This window comes from Galleria mellonella, unplaced genomic scaffold (genome assembly GCF_026898425.1).
Source record: "Galleria mellonella isolate WM207_F2 unplaced genomic scaffold, CSIRO_AGI_GalMel_v1 utg165, whole genome shotgun sequence".
Classification (NCBI taxonomy): domain Eukaryota; kingdom Metazoa; phylum Arthropoda; class Insecta; order Lepidoptera; family Pyralidae; genus Galleria; species Galleria mellonella.
In genome coordinates this window covers 1,357,404-1,376,030 of record NW_026442009.1, presented here as the reverse complement: position 1 = coordinate 1,376,030, position 18,627 = coordinate 1,357,404, and the positions used below count along the sequence as shown (strand labels likewise).

Here is an 18,627-nt window from a genome sequence, read left to right as displayed (position 1 = left end):
TTAATCATAATCATCAATTAATATCATAATCATACCATAATCATCATTATTCGTGTTGCATTATTGTAATATTTCACACAACTGTATTAGTAGTTTACTAACGGCAGTTAAATATTTTTATATTTCTATCATCAACCTATATTAATATTGTGTGTTCTTACTTACAGGTTGATACACATAAGTTAGTATTTTTATTTAAAAAAATGTTAATAACATTAACAATAATATTAACAAGTAGAAAGGTACTAAGGCCTTTTCCTTTTAAAGAGGTCACAGTTCTAATTCCGCCTCTGTATGACATTTGCATTCGGCTCCTGTCGGTAGTAGTCGTGCATTTCCGCAGGCTCGACTTCCAACCCTCAACGCGATGCCTCTGCCATGATCGGGAAAATCTTTACAATATATCCCAAAATTTCTTTCATAAACATACTACTAATAAGTGCAAATAATGTGATTGTTTAAAAAATATATATTTTTAACATATTTCAAAATAGTTCTTTCAATTGTTTCAATTTTGTGTCTGTGTTAGTTAATTTGTTGTGCTTATAGTGCTTTAAAAGGATTTATCGCATTTTGTTAAGGTATAACTTTATTCGCAGATATTATAATTTAATTACTACTCCTTACTTGTACGATACGTGAAATACGTCATTCAAACTGGTATTTCTTCAATAAAATATCATGTTTTTGATAAAATTATTAAGTACGTAGTAGCTAGGCAATGGTCTGGGAAATTGAAAAATCAATTTTTGCCTGAAATATCGTTGTATCCCAAATGCGGAGTATAGGAACAGAATACTGGTTATTGACATTTTTTTTAAGAATAAAGTAACATTGTGTTGTAATATACTATTTTATATTTTTTTTGCAGGTGTACTGTGTTACGTGATGAAATGAATAGCTCGGACGAAGAGAATGACTGAAAAAGGAGAAATTAACAGAATGTTGGGTAAGAGATAATTTTATTTTAATTTGACAAGTAATATTACTTTAATGTTATTTAAACTTTCAATTGTTCGTCAAATATTAAAAAGATATATGAACTTTCTAATTAAAACTTTTCAATAAAAAAAATAATTAAACTGACTAAAAAAATCTTAAGATAAGGCATAAGCAGAATCGCTTATATTTAAAAAAAATGTAATGTTTCTTGTTCTAAACAAGGAAAATCATATTTTTGTTACATTTCTACAAAATTTATAATAGTATTTTGCCAACAGTTTTACAACAAACCTTACTAACTAGTAATCGTAATTAGTAATCTTTGATTGTATATTTTGGGCTTTTTGTACGTGATACTATTTTTTTACTGCCCTGAGGTTGCAAACAAGAATACGGCCCACCTGACAGTAAGCGTTTACCATAGCCTATGAACGCTTGTAATACTAATGTCCCTTACATTACGCGAACGTTGCCTGCCCTAAATAAACCTCTTTACGCATTTGTTAAAGAACCCCATGCTGTAATCATTTAGGAAACCTCGACAGTGTGCTTATTCCTTTAAAGAGCATATTCCTTTTTAAAAGGCCGGCAGCACACCTGCAATGCCGTAGGTGTTGTGGGTGATCATGGGCGGCGGTAGTCACTTACCATCAGGTGAGCCGCATGCTCGTTTGCCCCCTGTGTTGTAAAAAAAAAAAAAAAATTCCATAACCTAAGCATATACTATATGCATATATACTAGCTTTACTTCGTATGCGAGGATTTCAGAAGTAGAAAAACCAATAAATTAGACCACTTTTGATGGCGTATCTAGATAAAACATACCAGAGTTTAAGTGAAGCCTTCAAAAATAGAATAAAAATAATCTCTAATTTGGTGCAGCAATTTTTATATGACGCCTAAATAAACATACAGACAGATAGATAGACAAAATTTCTAAAAAAATATATTTTGTCTTCTAATGCTCGTATTAAAACTCCTCATATAAATTCTTCCTAAATATCTCCCATGCCCAAACACCATCTAGTTACAATTTTATTATATTAGTAAGAAAAAGAATTAGTAAGATAACATTGATCTTAGGATTCATATAGTGACAAAAGTATGATGACATAATAAGAATGAGCATATCCCAACCAGCGTGGACGAATAAAAGATAGACGAAGTCAAAAGATTGCGTTCTTAGATAGGCACTGCCCCATAGTCCATCAGTTTTTCTCCCTAGGGCCCTGAACTACGGCCGACTGCGCTCTTGCAGAGAGTTAACCAAGCGTCACTCTTCCTTCAGTGAGAAAATGTGATTTGTGACTTTCAAAAGGAGTTTACTAATAAATTCATCAATATTTTTGTCACATTACAAGATTGGTATGGAAGCCCTTAAATTCTGGTGCAAATATATTTAGACTGCCTGGCTCGAAAGAAAAAGTAGTAATAGACACCAATGAAGTTCTGAATTGATTTAGATTTTTTTTTTTGCAAACCATTAGGTTGGCTCCCATGATGATTTTTTTTATACAACTTAGAATGCAAACAAGCTGACGCGGCCCACCTCATGGAAAGTGGTAACCGTCGCCTATAGACATGAGCAGTACCATGGACATAACAGAGTATACTGTTTCGCCCATGATACCCCCCATGCGTTGCCATTCCTGAGGACTCAGGTGTTATTTCTCTGTACCCAGTAAATTCACGCTGTAATAATGATCCTATAATAATTGTATAACATACAATTCCGCGAACTAAATAAAAAATATTTTCAATCTAAAGTGTCTATTAAACGTTTATATATTTCTGACTTTTAATTTGACGTCAACTAAACATATGTTAGGAACCAGAACATAAACAAACACGTAATATTACAATACGTATTTCGTATGTATGATATTTATAACCGTTCTAAGATCTAAAAATAGGTTAAGTGCCTCTTGTCACCTCGCATATGAACATGCGCCAAACATCTCTATTGGAATTGTTGTAATGTTATTAACAGTAGTAATAAATTCGAGTATGTAACTATGCACTTAATAATTCTTACCATTCAATAGTTTAAATCATATAAATAATTCAATTAAAAACTATATAAGATTTTCTTAGTTAAAATTACCATCATCATATCAGCCATTAACTGCTCGCTGCTGAACATAGACCTCCCTCAATTGAGAGATTTTGCCAGTAGGTACCACGTTTGGCAGGCAGGTTGGTAACCGCAGTTATGCTTCTGATAATGTTTTAAGAAGAACGTTGCTGCCCATCCCTCGACCATTAAGTTCTCTTAGTCGCCGCTTAAAATACTCATAGCAAAGGAGGAGGTGGCGCAGTCTATGCTGGGACCGCACAGCAGAAATTATAAGATTATATTCACAGTCTATTTAAATGATTTGTCCTTAATACACTTTTAAAATTTGTTACTAAATGTACGATTCGATTTACTAGTATGTACTTTATAATAGAGATTTGAATCACTGTTATATTGTAACCAATGCTCTACAAGGAAATATGTTTTTTTTTAAACTACTACAGCTGATAATCAGAGCGGCATGCAAGTGAGTTAGTTGCCTTATAAAAAATGAGAACCGCCTCCTCTAAACAATCACGAACACTAATTTCTTTTTATGCAACTTAGAATGGCAAACAAGCTTACAATACCGATTACAAAACTATTACACAGGTTTTAATAGAAATATTATAACAATTTGTAAATCAATTATTATATTTAAAAACTGATCTACTTTCACGAAGCAGGTTCAAATACTAATTACAAAAAAATATCCTTCACTCTATTCGTGTGATATCACATATCTAATAAATTTTGTATATAAAAAAATATTCTTATGTTTAGGATAAATTTGTTCAGTTTTATTACAAATAGTGTCCTTTCTATTGCATTGTGTAAAGATTAAAGAATAGATAATAATGACAGGTACATATACGAATATCAACTTTCGCTCCTTATATGTGTAGGTAAAAGTGGACTGCTACACTTATGAAGTCAAAACGCATCTTATAGAAAGTAAATAGAGCGTAATAAAGCAATAATATACTCTGAGGTATTATTAGTATAATTATTAAAGGTGTGGTATTCGATTTAACAAAAAATCAGCATTTCTTATATATATATATATACGGTGAAATTAAAAACTATTAGGATCTTTTAAGAAAGTATTCTATCAGAGTAACTGATCAAATTTCTCTAAGAAACATGGGTCGAAAAATAACATAAATATATCCTTATCCTTAGAAGGATGTTAATGATATTGAATTCCATTTATTCTATTCTATTATTAACCCATGACACAGATCCCGTGATGTTCTATTGCTAAGCAAATATCTCTCCCATTTCCTACCAAAACTTCCAGTTCAGCGTCATCTCAGCTAGTCCAGTTTTAATGTAAATTAAAATAAAATCGCTTCCTTGGCCGGCTTCAGCAATGCCGTTCATCAGTAGGTACCCACCGGGTGGAGATCTTTGTCTACTTATCGAGAACGAATATGCTGTAAGTAATGAAAATAAATTATCTATCTATCTATCTAACTATACGGTTAATGTAACCCACCCAATCCCACCTAAGTTTGGCCGACTTATGACCTACGTCTTGAAAGTCAGTTTGGGGGCGAAGTATGATGTTGGATGCACGATCTGTCCTCTTTCAATTTTAGTCAGTCTTTCAGTGAGATTTCAGTTTGTATGTTATTAAATTTTTAATATCACAAAATAACAATCATTAAAATGCAAATTGTTTAATAAATAGATAATTATTAAACTTATAATAACTTTTGGAATCTGTAACCAGATCGAAACGTTGTTATAATTTAGGTAAATCATCATAGTTTAATTAAAAGATCGCGTTTATTCCCGTCTCTTATAAAACAATTATTATACTTGCTTGTTAACAAAGACTTATTGATCTATGTATTCACACATATAATCTATATACGTATGCCTTTTGCTTTGACATTGACACACGAGTATCGTATCTATTTACCTATATTGTGAATAACAACGCGCACACCTGTACTTACACTAATTATTCGTTATTTAATAGCTGGACGAGGTAGCTAAACTATTATATAAAGATATTTTTTTATGCAACTTAAAATGGCAAACAAGTTGATAACCCACCTGATGGAGTGGTTACCATCGCTTATAGGTAAATATAAAGAGTACCAAAGACATAATAGAGTATACTGTGTCGCCCAAGATACCCTTTATACGTAAATGGAAAGTGCAAGTTTCTAGGTATTAAACGAAGAATTGAAGAGTGTTTCTTCGATTGCAAGTTACAAACGATTTCTTCATTTCTTTAAAAAATATAAATGTTCTATTTATTAACTTAGTAATTATTATAATTAAAATTACTGTAATTAAATTACTTAATCTTCAGACACAACTTTAAAGTAAAATTATTCGAGATCTTTCGCAGTGATTCTTTTTGACCTTTTTGATATCTAGGTATGAAGTGATCTTTGCATATTTTGCATTAATTTCATTATTAGATCGACATTGATATCTATCTATCTGTCCTATTTAAGAGGGGTTTGTTAATAATGCGGACTACCAGTTTCATTGTTAGTAATATGCCCAAAAAAGTCTACCTCCACGTAGTCCTCCCTGGAAACCATCGTGCTGAATTCCAAGTTAATTCATCACGATGGGCTAATTGACCTGCTTTTTCATTCTCACCTATCATCTCTCACTGGTACCCCGCCAATGTATACAGATAGCACAGGCGGGGTTACCATTCCATTATCATTCATTAAAAAGAAATAATCTATTTAAGAGCTGTGCTTTTGTTGGTGGCGCTCTTGCCACTCACTACGATTTTCAGCGACTCTTCACCTCTTGATACGACATAGCATCGACTTTTTCCTTGATCTTCCTGATGTAACTATGTATTGGTCTCCCCCTTTCTTCCGCCTTATCTTCTATTATAATGTTTGTAAGTTCGTTGACTTTGATAATTCTTTATAAATTAACTGAAATAAATGTATTATTAGTGGTTATTACTTAATAATCTTACGTTCTGTAGAAATTACTGAAGATGTCAAATAATATATATTCTTACATATATATCTGTACATGTCTGTCTCGCTTATCTTCCATTAGGGTAGGCAGGAACAATAGAATGCCAAATGCTTCGACTCAAACAGGCCGCTTTTGGTCCCTCTACATTAATCAATCTTTTCATACATGCTTGCCGGTTAGGGATATTTTTTATTTGACCCTTCTTTAGCACGTCATATTAAATAATTACTGCATAAATAAATTTATTTTTTAAATATTTATCATAAAAAAATAAAAGTAAAATAAATTGTTACTAGTTAACAGACTGTATTTAGCTATATTTATTATATGCTGCATTTAGGTAAACAACTTTGACGTAGAATGTATAAGTTACAACTTACATAATAGGTTCGACGATTGCTAGAATCAATGAAAATATTATTAAGCAACATCTGTTTAAAATTTATTTGCTGCATATGATGTTTATTTTTAACCATATTTAGAAAACACACGAAGGCTCCCGTAGCGTTAGTTCATGATGTACGCGCAGTCATGTTCGCCTCTCCACAGCTCGCGTCAGTGATAACCTATTGATAAAGTCTTTATTAATTCTCGTGCGAAAGATAAATTTACAGAGTATTTTCGGAATAATTATTTATAGAAGTGCAGTATCTATTAAAATATTGACGGTCGAGGTTATGTGGACCTTAACAGTGAACGCAAAGATAAACAAAATCGCACTTACTAATAAAAATAGAAAACGCAAAGTCAAAAAACTGGTTCTAAATCTCAACATAAGAAGGAGAAAGAAAAGGTCGTGTTTAAGTGTTTTAAGATAAAACTATTATATTGACATTGATAAAGGATTTTGAAATATATCATTCACAAAAATGATTGCTCTTGTGTTGTGTATTTTTGGGAAAATTTTAGACCTTGCAAGAAGTGCGTATTCAGAAGAACGATTACAAATAACTGAAGTTATAACTGATAATAAAATAAAACGCAAGAAAAGACGTAGAAGACATAAAAAGCAACTTCAGCGGCATAAAGGTAAATAAAAGTAATGATAAAAACTTTATAGAAGAATGACGTAGATTATTATAAAACAGACGATATAAAAATAAATGAAAATCAGTGATGTATTATATTTACTACTGCTTACGTTACCGATTTAATTGATTTTGTACGTAGTTGTTTCCTGAATACCTATTGTTTTGATGTTGGAGATTGTCGTTCCTAGATATTATTTTTTCGTAAAATGAATAAACCACCACAGATATTTATTATTACAACAGGTAATCGTTTGTGATAATAAATACTTGTGTTATTTAATCAATTGACATAATTATTATGATAGTGTATGCAAAGATTTTGTAGACTATTTATCTAATAAATAAGTTAATAACGTATTATTATTACGTATTTCTTAAAAGATAATTAAATCGTCTATTATAATCTAGAACATTATCTGATTTCTTCCGACCTTTACTTCTGAAGCTTATCAAGGTCGATAAACATGATCATCCTATCGTGATATATGTATTTTGTAATAGGCATTAATCTATTCACTATATTAATAAAATGCCTAAAGCGACATCTATATACTAACCTACCAACGATACCTAAATAAGTGAAGCACGAACACAATCAGTGGATATATTTATAGATTTATTGAATCATTACTAATACAGTACACTAGGTGGCGCTGGTATCTTAGATTTTTTTCATTTTATACAATATACTGATACATAAAAGTAAACATTTAATAATTAATAAATAAAATATGTAAGTTGGATTAAACAAATAACACAGCAGCAAACATGTGAATTTATTAAAAGTAAGTATAGGAGATCTAAATAGACAGATTTGGTGAAACTTATTTTATACTTAATGATTAGTACAACGTCGTTTAATATTAGGTATCTATAATAAGTATAAGAACATAATAAAAATAAAAGACACATGTAAGAAAAAGTTAACATTACATAAACACACTCAAGAAGAAAGAATACTTTTGCAAAGGATTTAAAACATCTTGTTCCAAATTCGCATCGTGAATGTTGGGGTCATTCACTTAGCGTTAACATCATATGACTGATTTGGCAAACATACCGTTACAACTCTTTTTACTCTGCATGCAGTCTTTATAAACCTCTCTAAGAAAGACATTGTAATAACATATCTCTATGAATAGAATTTCTGAAGTATAATAATTTCGAAAGTTTTGTAAAAGATGTAATCAAAATTTAATGAAATCATAGGTAACATATAGTTTGAAATCAAAAAACTTACAAAATGCATAAAAAAGATTTATAGATGTTGTTATAACAATGTATGTTAAATTCAACATGTTGAACTTATATTATGAAATAATAATTGTAAAATAATATTAATATAAGAATTTGTTTATGATATAATAGTTACGTTCATTTGGTTAATAGGTATGGTCTTTAATTATATCTATTTTAATGACCTTGTAAATTTTTAATTATTATATTTCTGAATATCTTAATCATAAAAGATTCTTAGACATTACAATGTCGAAATGAAAAAGAATTTATTTATTGTGTAGAGAATCTACAAAATAACAAAATTCTTTGTATACGAGAGACAAAAGAAAGGATTTTTGAAATTTTATCGCTTTTAAAATTTTTAACATTCACTCTTTTATTTCAAAGATGCTTTACTTGGATACTGAAAATACGATCGGATAAACGAACATAAAATTCAACTTAAGAACCACATATTTCAGTATATTTGGAATACCATTCCCTGAGGAGCTAAATTGTTGGTGAACGAAAAAGAGTAATTTTTAAAACTGGAACTAAACCGTATTACTTATTTTGATATATCATAAAAATATAGATTGTAATTATTTTTATTAATATTATTCTGCAAATAATTTTAGTATGTATATAAAGTTCTCAGTGAAGTGCTTAAAAATAGGCATATAAGTGTAATCGTTCCCAATTTTATTTATAAGTAGTTGTACCCCGCGTCTTCATCGGCGTGAGTTAGTATACTAAATATCCCTTGTACCAAATTTCATTAAAATCCGTTAAGTAGTTTTTGCATGAAATAGTAACAAACATCTATCCTTCCATCCACCATAACAAACTTTCACATTTGTAATATTAAAAAACTTACACTTAATATTACCCTAATACTATCTGCATTCCAAGACTTTGTCCGCACTTGATTATGGGTACAATTGTAAATATGGGTAATTTATTTATCAATATTCATATAATTCTGTTTAGCTCTTTAAAGGTCATTGATAACAAACATAAACAAAATTATTAATGAAGTTTTACACTTATAATATTATTAGGATTACTTTTTTATAAATCAAACAAAATCTCAATTATTCTAAGGCAAGTTTTTTTTAAATTTATTATGCACCCTTCCATGGAATAATGTTACCGATACATGAAATCGCGAAAGTCTCTATTGGAGTGAAGTTTGCGCGCACGCGTACGTCAGTTACACGCGTTGCGCCTGCGCGTTTGACGTTTATACGGCGGTGCTGTAGTCGTGATCCGATTAACAACGTCAGTTTTATTTTTGTTTAATTTTATACTATATTTCAATCATACACTATAAGCATAGAAAATACATCGAATAGCTTGATTTGACAATAAGCAATAACCAAATCTCTCTGTTCTATATAAATGTATACTTTGATTTCTTTTTTAATAGCTGCAATTTAGTTAGCCATTAGTCATTGCGAATACGGAAAGCATAATAAATTTTGCAATACATTGCCGAGTACAATTCGTAGATTCTACTTGCCCATTTATTTTAGCTACGGATCAAAATTTTTATATATTGCGGTCGTAGTATAATCCAATTAATCCAGTTCTATTTGTGTCCCATCTCGTTCCCGATACGTTCCCCAATCCCCACAACTACAACTCACTTCACTGTTATTGGCATCCCTCTTGCACAAGCGCGCTCATTCACCGTACAATATTTGGATCGGGAATTTGGGATAGCACGCTTGCAGCTGTCAAATCAAGCGATTCGCGGCTATAGCACGTCGATTTTAATTCTAAATATTATAAATATGTTTTATTTGCTTTGCAGTGTCTTTACTTGTGTTTTGTCACGTGCAAAAACAATGTGAAAAGTGGTTGTTAATAATATTTTCTTAGTAACTTGTATCCTTTCTGACTGGTATGATTTGATTTAATCTATCGAAGACGCAGAATGTGAGATGTTTACCCTCAGAAGTGTTGAAGTGTAAAGTGATGAAGATACCTGGTATAATATAGTGTCAACATTCTATCGGACAATCAAAAAGGATACATTGAGAAAAGAAAATGCGGATCAAGACTTACACTGATTTACGCCCGAATGGTAAATACGTCATAAAACAAATTTATAAAATACCCACTTTCTTTTCATTTTTTTTTATAAAGTACCTTAAATATCACCTAACCTCATGTAACAATGCTTTACTAAACTTTGAAAGAATCCAATACTTATTAGTCTCCCATTCATTCGTTAGAGTCTGTCTATCGTACCTACCTATTTAATTAATTGGAATTTGTATCATAACAAAATAGCAGCGATTAATAGATAATTATCTAAGTATGATCATCGCAGTACTTCTTATTTGGATAACAACCATTGAATAAATACTAGAGCGATCTAATGTTTTTAGGAAATAAACTATGTAATCAATTGAAAAAGAAAATTGAATCACCTTATACAAAATATAAAAATTCAATTTACGTATATGTATTCAACACAAATACATATACGTATATATAATTTTTTTATCAAACAAACTTAACTCATAATTGTATGATCAAAATGGGTTGTCTCATAAATCTAGATCAATAAATCAAACCGTTTGTTGTTAAATTTCTATCTATACCGTGCGTAACCGGACTAGTATTAAATAAACGTCAAAATATATTTCGTATATTCAGTAGTTTCCAAAATACAAAGTACCTATATATATTTTATAACATGTATATGTTCATAGTCGTATAAGTAAGGAAACAACGATTACTGGGTCTTCCTTTTCGCTTCCTCATACCTACGTGCCTATTGTTTATTGGCAATGAAAAAAATATTAATCTTGCAATATGTAATTGGACCATTCCAAAAGTGTTTACTTAGTCTAAATCTTTAAATTTATTTGAAAGATAAAATTTTTGACAAAAATAACATTCTTTACTACACGAAACCCAGTCCATACATCATTTGAAAAACTTTATAAAGTCATAAAAATCAGGTTTTCATTTAATTCTGATAACAAATAAGTACAGTTGTTCCCTTTCATATTTACAATTGATTAAAAATATTTTTTCCTAATTCGAGTTTTTATATAGTTGTTCTGAAACTTTGTTAACAATATTCGGAGTGGGCTCACAGTCAACGCTCATTTATAATGGCTTAGAGGCGCTCTAATGATTTAAATTGCGATGACTGGTCCCGACGTCCTCTCATTGGTGCAATTGTAGCTGCCGAGGTCGGGCGCGGTTTCATCACGATCATAAATACAATAAAACTCAAGCTATTTTCCATATGGCGATCCATATGGAATATTTGCCGGTACATTAACAGTTAAGCATTTATTTACATTCCTAGTTCCTTTACATTACTAAACCCTTCGACAATGACAAAGAAAATTTTACGTAGATGAACTGATAACTGAATGCCTTATTTAGGGATTTCTTTTCCATTACCAAATTTGAAAAAGTAATTTCATAATATTATCTATTTTAAAAGTTAGGAAATAAATTGATTATGTACAACTGACAATTCCACGTAGCAAGGTGTTTTTTATCGTACAATGACCAAGTTAGCGATGTTGTAAACAGAGAGTAAATTAGAATCCTGTCAAACAGACTAACATCAACAGATGAATCTGTTCAAAAATAATATTGAAGCAAATATTTTTTTACAGTAAACCTATTGTCACATTTATTATTAACATTTTCAACTGGGAAGATACACAAAGTATTTTCTATTTCCAAATTTCTCCTAAGAGAATTGATTTCATTGATATTTTCATCATATTATAATGCGAAACAATTAATTTAAGTTATTATTTTTAATTCTTACAGTAAATAACATTTTGATACAGTTTAGCTATACAAATTATGTTTTTTAATATTTCCTGTACACGCTGGTATACTAATCCGACAATAATTGAAAGGAAATTAATACCATATTTAGTGATACAATGTAAATATTAAAAAAAAATATATTTTGCAACCATATAAAAAATGCATGTTAAATGGTTCAAACAGTATCATATTACATGTATAAATTAATGAGATACTAGAGTAAAATGAAAATATAGTTAGAATGGCTGCGATGAAACTCTAATGAAGTTTCACGAATTCATAACGCATCGTTGATTACCAATAAAGAATCAAGATATACGATAAAATACCGTCAATCACATCATTTTATGTCTTTCAAGTTATTACTTGCTTACAAGTAAGTGGTATATTCACCTGCTTAACTTTCTCTGCTATAAAATTTTTAGTTTATGTCTAACGACTTTGGATGGATTCGAATACTCATATGTTCGGCGAAATATGAGCGAATAGAATATTAGCCCATATTTCTATAATCCGCCATGTGTGCCCAGGCGTACAATGAGCTACCACTTTCTTTCCCATGGGTGTCGTAAGAGACGACTAAGAGAGGACGAAGATGGGCACCAGTGTCCCTCTTAAAACAACTCTAAAAGCCTAACTGCGCTTGCCAACCCGCCTGCTAAGCATGGAAACTACTGGCAAAACTCCCCTTATCGGGAAGGCTTATGTTCAGCAGTGGACACTTAACAGCTAAAATAATAAAACAAAATTATATAATATTTATATAATAATCCATTTAACATCACATTCATGGGTTTATATTTATTTAGTTTTCTGCATCTAAATTATACAGCAAACTAATAATTAAATTCTATTCTATTGTATTTTTCTGTTGTACGAATAGTTGTTTTTTTTTTATTTTTAATTGTATACTTCTTTTGCAGTTTCTTTAACTTTTATTCTCTATGTCCAAGTTAAAACAGTATATAATATTTATAGTGATTATTTTTAAACAAACAAATTGTTGTTGTTAAAAAATATATAGATAATTTTATAATAGAAAGTTTAATCAAAAAGTGTAAAAAAATATGTTTAATCTTCGGGAGAATACTTAGTAGTTAGCATTATTTTAAATGAAGATTTAATCTCTTATTTGCTCACCATGACCGGGATCGGAAGTGAACCAGAGAACATCATCACTGACGAAGGTTTATTCAACAATCATCCATTGTTCATATAATAAAACGAGAGTTTAACTTGTTCAAACAATTATATTATTCAGTCTCATTGTAAAACATTATGTAAATCAACTTATTGAAATTTATAATATCTCTGTTTACTGTCACTGTACATAAAATATATAATTTAATTTTGTATTATTGTCTTACAATAGATCTTTCTATTTCATTTATATTTATTGATATTTTACATATACTAATAAATATAATGATGAATATGTGATTCAAATAACGGTGCAAATAGTTAAACTTATTATTCTTAGGGATATAATAATTATGAATATAAATAAATAACGTAGTACATATATCCACGAATATACCCCTATTATAGTCAATTAAATATATACTTAACGTCTCTATATAATGCGGAATATTTTGTGTGACTGTTTACAATAAAGAACCTATTCACCTCATTTACATTTGTAAGTATGTCACAATATATGTACTTGCTAGTAGAACTGATTATACGTTATTCAACTAGCAACATAAATATACTCGTGTTAATAATAAACACGCTAAAACTATGAATATAAAAATTACCTCTATCTTGAAGTGTCTATTTCGAGTTTTTTTTTTTGATGGGTGTAAATGGTATGGTAACCCCGCCTGCGCTAACGGGATACGCTGATGGGGCACCAGTGAAGGGTGATCGATGAGAGTGAAAACAGGCCAGTTGGCCCATCATGACGAATTCACAAGGAATTAACCATGATAGTTTCCAGGGGGAACCGCGAGGAAGTCGACCTGGCTGGGTATATTACTAGCAATGGGAATCTTAGTCTCCATCACTAACAATTCCTTTCCCCCCTGTCTATTTCGAGTTACTAATATATACAATATTTTACAATTCTATTAGTAATATTATGTTAAGTAAGATAACTAAAATGTTTTTATTTTAATTAGGATTACAAAAATTACATTATCATTGCTATATCTAGTACGTATCTATTTATAAATTATATTGAAACTCTTAAATATATGTATAAATACTATACGTAATCCCATTGCTAGCAATATACCCAACCAGGTCGACCTCCTCGCGGTTCCCCCTGGAAACTATCATGATTAATTCCAGATGAATACATCATGATGGGCTAACTGGCCTGTTTTCATCCTCATCGATCACCATTCACTGGTGCCCCGCCAGCGTATCCCGTTGGCGCAGGCGGGATTACCATTCCATTTTCATCCAATTAAAAAAAAATACTATACGTTTACATATATAAAAAATATAACAGTAAACATCGCATATTATACTGTAATCATAATTCCTATTTTCCACGGATATTAACCATATATTCACAACCCTTAATGACAAATATCTTTATACTTTCGCCAAAAGCATAAAAATGAGAAAAGCGGCGAAGTTTCATATGTGGTAAAGGGCATTTTGTTATGAACAATGAGATAACATTAAAGTGCTTTGTTTAGCATTATGAGAAAATGAAATGAAATATAACTGAACATTTCCATTGAATTCTTTCACTTTACAATAATAGAAATGTAACATAACTATATTGTATTATAGTGTGATACATCTATAACTTTATAGGTAAATATTTTTAAACCATAAACATTGAAGTATATGAAGAGATGCTTAAAATTCCGAATACAAAAAGTATATTTGAAATTGTCTCTAGTTAAAATAAAAAAAGTTATCATTGGACAAGACATAAGTACTTTACTTATACCTACGAATATCTACTTACCTACTAAACATATGAAACTCCGTGTCTGAATATTATATTTTTATAAAACTATTATATTTTAGCACGTTTGACCACTAATGTTATTAGATAATTAGAAATGAGTGCAAAATCTATTAAATGCGCTCTGTTTTAACTTTCAGTGAATTATTCATGTCTGTATATCTATGGTTTATTTATATAGTAATGAGTGTAATTTTTTTAATTATTCATTCAACAACAGAAACTACAAATAGTCTAAGCAGCTCCAGCTGTATAGAGGACCTTGTGTTCTAGGTTGGGAACGCATACGTAATATCCCAAATTACAACGTTCACATTACGGCAAATATACATTTACTATTAAGATAGTTTATAATATATATAGATACCTTTATAATGGATAGGAAAATATATTTATACAATCGTAGAATAAATGTAGAAATAGCTATGAATATCGTTGATACAAGTCTAACAGAACTGTTCAGACACTGGCAATTAATTGGCAGCAGTTGTAATTATTGTTAGTTGTTAGGTACATGGACTAAATTAATTGCAAAATACACCGGTGAGTTAGCAGCTATCGCTGCTTAATTGTAGATTTAATTAGTAAAAGTAATATGTTTCATTTCCAATTTTAGAATTAAACCTTAAATGTGTTAGTATCATAATGTAAAGAATTCCCTCACTGTTTTTATTCCCTTTAATATTTATATACATGTAAAGAACAATCAATGGCTCTACACATTTGGCTTGTTACAAATGATTAATGATAGTTCAGGACATATTAATCTGTCTAGACCTGTTCGATGGATGACTAGTTGCTCTTTAGACACTCACACATTGTGTTATATTATCAATCTCATCTAATGATGTTTGATGTTATAACTAGTCTGATATTATAAACGATTTAATTAAAAATGAAGTTAAATTAAAACAAATATATTCAAAATTCTAATTGAAATACTCTATATATGTAGTAAGTAAATTAAGTATTATGTGGTTTAAACTAAGTGTAATTTGTCGAGTTTGTCAACAGTAAAGACAAAGTGAGAAGAATTTATCAGTCGAATTTAGATGAAATTAGTTGAAAAGTTGTAAATTACCATGGTTATTCACGTACCTTAACGTAATTAATCATGGTTAAAATTCATAAGAATGAAGTATTTATTTTTTTATTTATTACATTGTTAAAACAAAAGTTAGTTTGAAAAGGTGATAAGAAATGTCAAACATATACCTGCATTGCTTCCCTTGATGGATTGCACCCCGTCTGAGGGAAACTCAATCGATATCCTACCACCCTCGCCCCGACCGGCTGTGACGTAGTGTAATTGTTGACTCAAGCCCCATAAGGAACTAAATTCCATAAAACCTTAACAAATCTTTAACTTCCCTAACCGTATAACGTCAAGGTTAACTAGCAAACCTAAAACATTCTGCACAAAGTAAAATAGATCATATCTATTGAGTTATAGCTTGTAACTAATGGACTATATGTTCTCTTTAGAGTTTATGTATATATTTGTAATTGTTATCGATGACCGCAGTAGCGTAATGCTTTGAGTAAATAACTTTACTGAATCAAATCTTGATAATTAACTTTAGAAAAGTTCATTTCCTAGATTCGTATATTAATAAATGTTTCTAATTACTAATAATAGTTTTTTTATAAATTTTACTCATAACGCAGTATATCACCAGTTAGGGCCAGGCAAATAATGTGTTTTAAAATAAACAATACAAGAACCAATCACACAGCGATAACAATATGCATAAGTGCTAGTTTTTTGCAAAAGAATGTACATCATTATTTTTTTTAATTCATACCCAGCTCATAGTAGTATATACGAAGATCTACTATGAACTAAGAAAAACTGACAGAGGCAGATAATGTCAGTGATTCTGTATGTGATAGCAAGGAAAAATCATCGAACTATAGAGATGTGCGTGCTGATTTTCAAGATTGCAACCAGCGAAAGTTTTCGCTCCCGTGTTCGTTGTGTAACGATGTTTGCCCAGCGCTTCATATTGTGCCTTTTCTTTACCTCAATATTATTATATAATGCTACTGTTTGCTTGTTTTAGGTGTATGATTTTATAACACTGGTACACGAAATGTGTTCTACTTTATTTTAGAATGGCTACCATTTTATTATAACATCGCTTGCAGTCAAATCATGCTGATATTATAACCTATCAATACCCACAACTTCGTTTACAAAATTAACTCACTTTTGCAAAATTGTAATGTAAGTATTCTATATTAAAACCATCTAGGATATTTTTTCTAAACATGACTCCGTATGTTTTATGCGACTTCGTACAACGCAGGAGTGGTACTGTATCTTATTATTCGCTCGAACGATTCTGTAAAACATTAGTTTTTTTGTTTGACTAATATCTACTCAATTGTAAAATTTTGTTGAAATCCGATCAGCTATTTTCTGATAATGACGCAATAAATAGACAAACAGAAATTAGTTCTATAACAACCGATTTGATTTCCGTTGTTTATTTTCTCAATTAATTTTCCTTAAAAAAAAAAATGTAGAATGTAGTGTAATTTTTCAGTCCCTATAACTTGATTTTCTATATATTTGGATATTTGTAATAAGAATTTTCAAAGAAATTTAGTTCTCAATTATACTATATGCCAGATTAAAATATAAAATTTAATAATAAATACATTTTCGCCTTATTCACGCAGGCAAAATTGTGGCTTATAGTATGTTACTATTAACAAAGTATGAGGATTACCAGTTTCCTGTTCCATTTACAGCACCTACAGACTTTCTGCTTTACATTAGATCTATCTTTATCGCATGTGCAGACGTCGACTAGACGTGATGCATTTTCTTTGTTTTCTTGTTTAATTTATAATAGCTCGAGGCTATTTCAGATATAGGTAGATCCTATCCAACAAGATACACTTGAAATCGGTAACTGTTTTATGAATATACGGAGAAATTAACTTTCCACCAATGACCATTGGTCGTCATTGTGGTGATTATCTTCTGTGATATGAAGAGGAATTAATATCCTGTCCAACTACGGAAGCTTCAATTTAATCTATGAGGTAGTTTTATTTTTATTTTTGGAAGTCTTATAAAATCTATTTTCGCTCTAGAGATACTCATAAAAACGAAATACTTCAACAAACCTTTTTTAATTGGTGCCGTGTTGTATATGTTTGTATGTATTCTTATTTATTCGTATGGCAACCTTGTACAATAAGTAAGATAAAATTTAGGATGTGCACACTATTAATAATAATCTCAATAGAAAAGAGGCAAATAAATCTATTGATAGTCACGTTTTCGTTAGTTGCATGAAAACAAGACACCAAAAATATAACTATCTCATTCTACCTCATATTTGTAATTGCAATAATGTATTATTACCACTTATTTAGAGAGTCTACTTTCCTTTCTTTAATCTTTTAATCGTTTCAAATGAGTATAAAATTATATATTATTGGTAGACACAACAGTATATTATTTTCCAATAATCTTTATTAATTAGCTTTCAAACCTTATATGTCTGGCCAATATAAAATAGCCCTTTATGCTTCCTTTTAATAAGCAGATCTTATAAAAGTGAAAGTGTGTAGGCGTTTAGAAGCTTGAATATTTATTACTTAATGACGCTCAAACAAACAAATGAAGTTAGATGATATTTGGCAGTTGTAATTATTCC

At 30.2% G+C, this 18,627-nt stretch overlaps 1 protein-coding gene and 1 long non-coding RNA gene across 14 annotated transcripts in view; one reads left to right on the top strand and one right to left on the bottom strand.

Moving 5' to 3' along the window:
- The window catches only part of LOC113519023 (uncharacterized), a 96,751-nt gene that overhangs the window by 3,920 nt on the left and 74,204 nt on the right, over positions 1 to 18,627 (top strand). For 8 of the 12 annotated variants that reach the window (XM_052892746.1, XM_052892756.1, XM_052892755.1 and 5 more), the window contains exon 1: positions 6,708 to 6,994. In XM_052892746.1, the coding sequence (XP_052748706.1) occupies positions 6,835 to 6,994 (160 nt within the window). In that variant the 5' untranslated portion in view covers positions 6,708 to 6,834. Of the gene's footprint in view, positions 1 to 363; positions 582 to 871; positions 950 to 6,707; positions 6,995 to 9,395; positions 9,496 to 9,605; positions 10,304 to 18,627 lie in introns of those variants that run through there. The other 4 variants (XM_052892752.1, XM_052892749.1, XM_052892751.1 and 1 more) reach the window with 4 other exon arrangements.
- On the bottom strand, positions 2,498 to 9,384 carry LOC128200190 (uncharacterized). Of its 2 annotated transcripts, none has more exons than XR_008252588.1 (3): positions 9,092 to 9,384; positions 6,346 to 6,531; positions 2,498 to 5,916 (listed from the first exon to the last, which is right to left on the bottom strand). It is a non-coding gene; the product is annotated as an uncharacterized LOC128200190 (long non-coding RNA). The 2 variants fall into 2 exon arrangements; XR_008252589.1 differs by lacking the exon at positions 9,092 to 9,384 and having other exon boundaries at positions 2,498 to 4,434; positions 5,757 to 5,916; positions 6,346 to 6,515.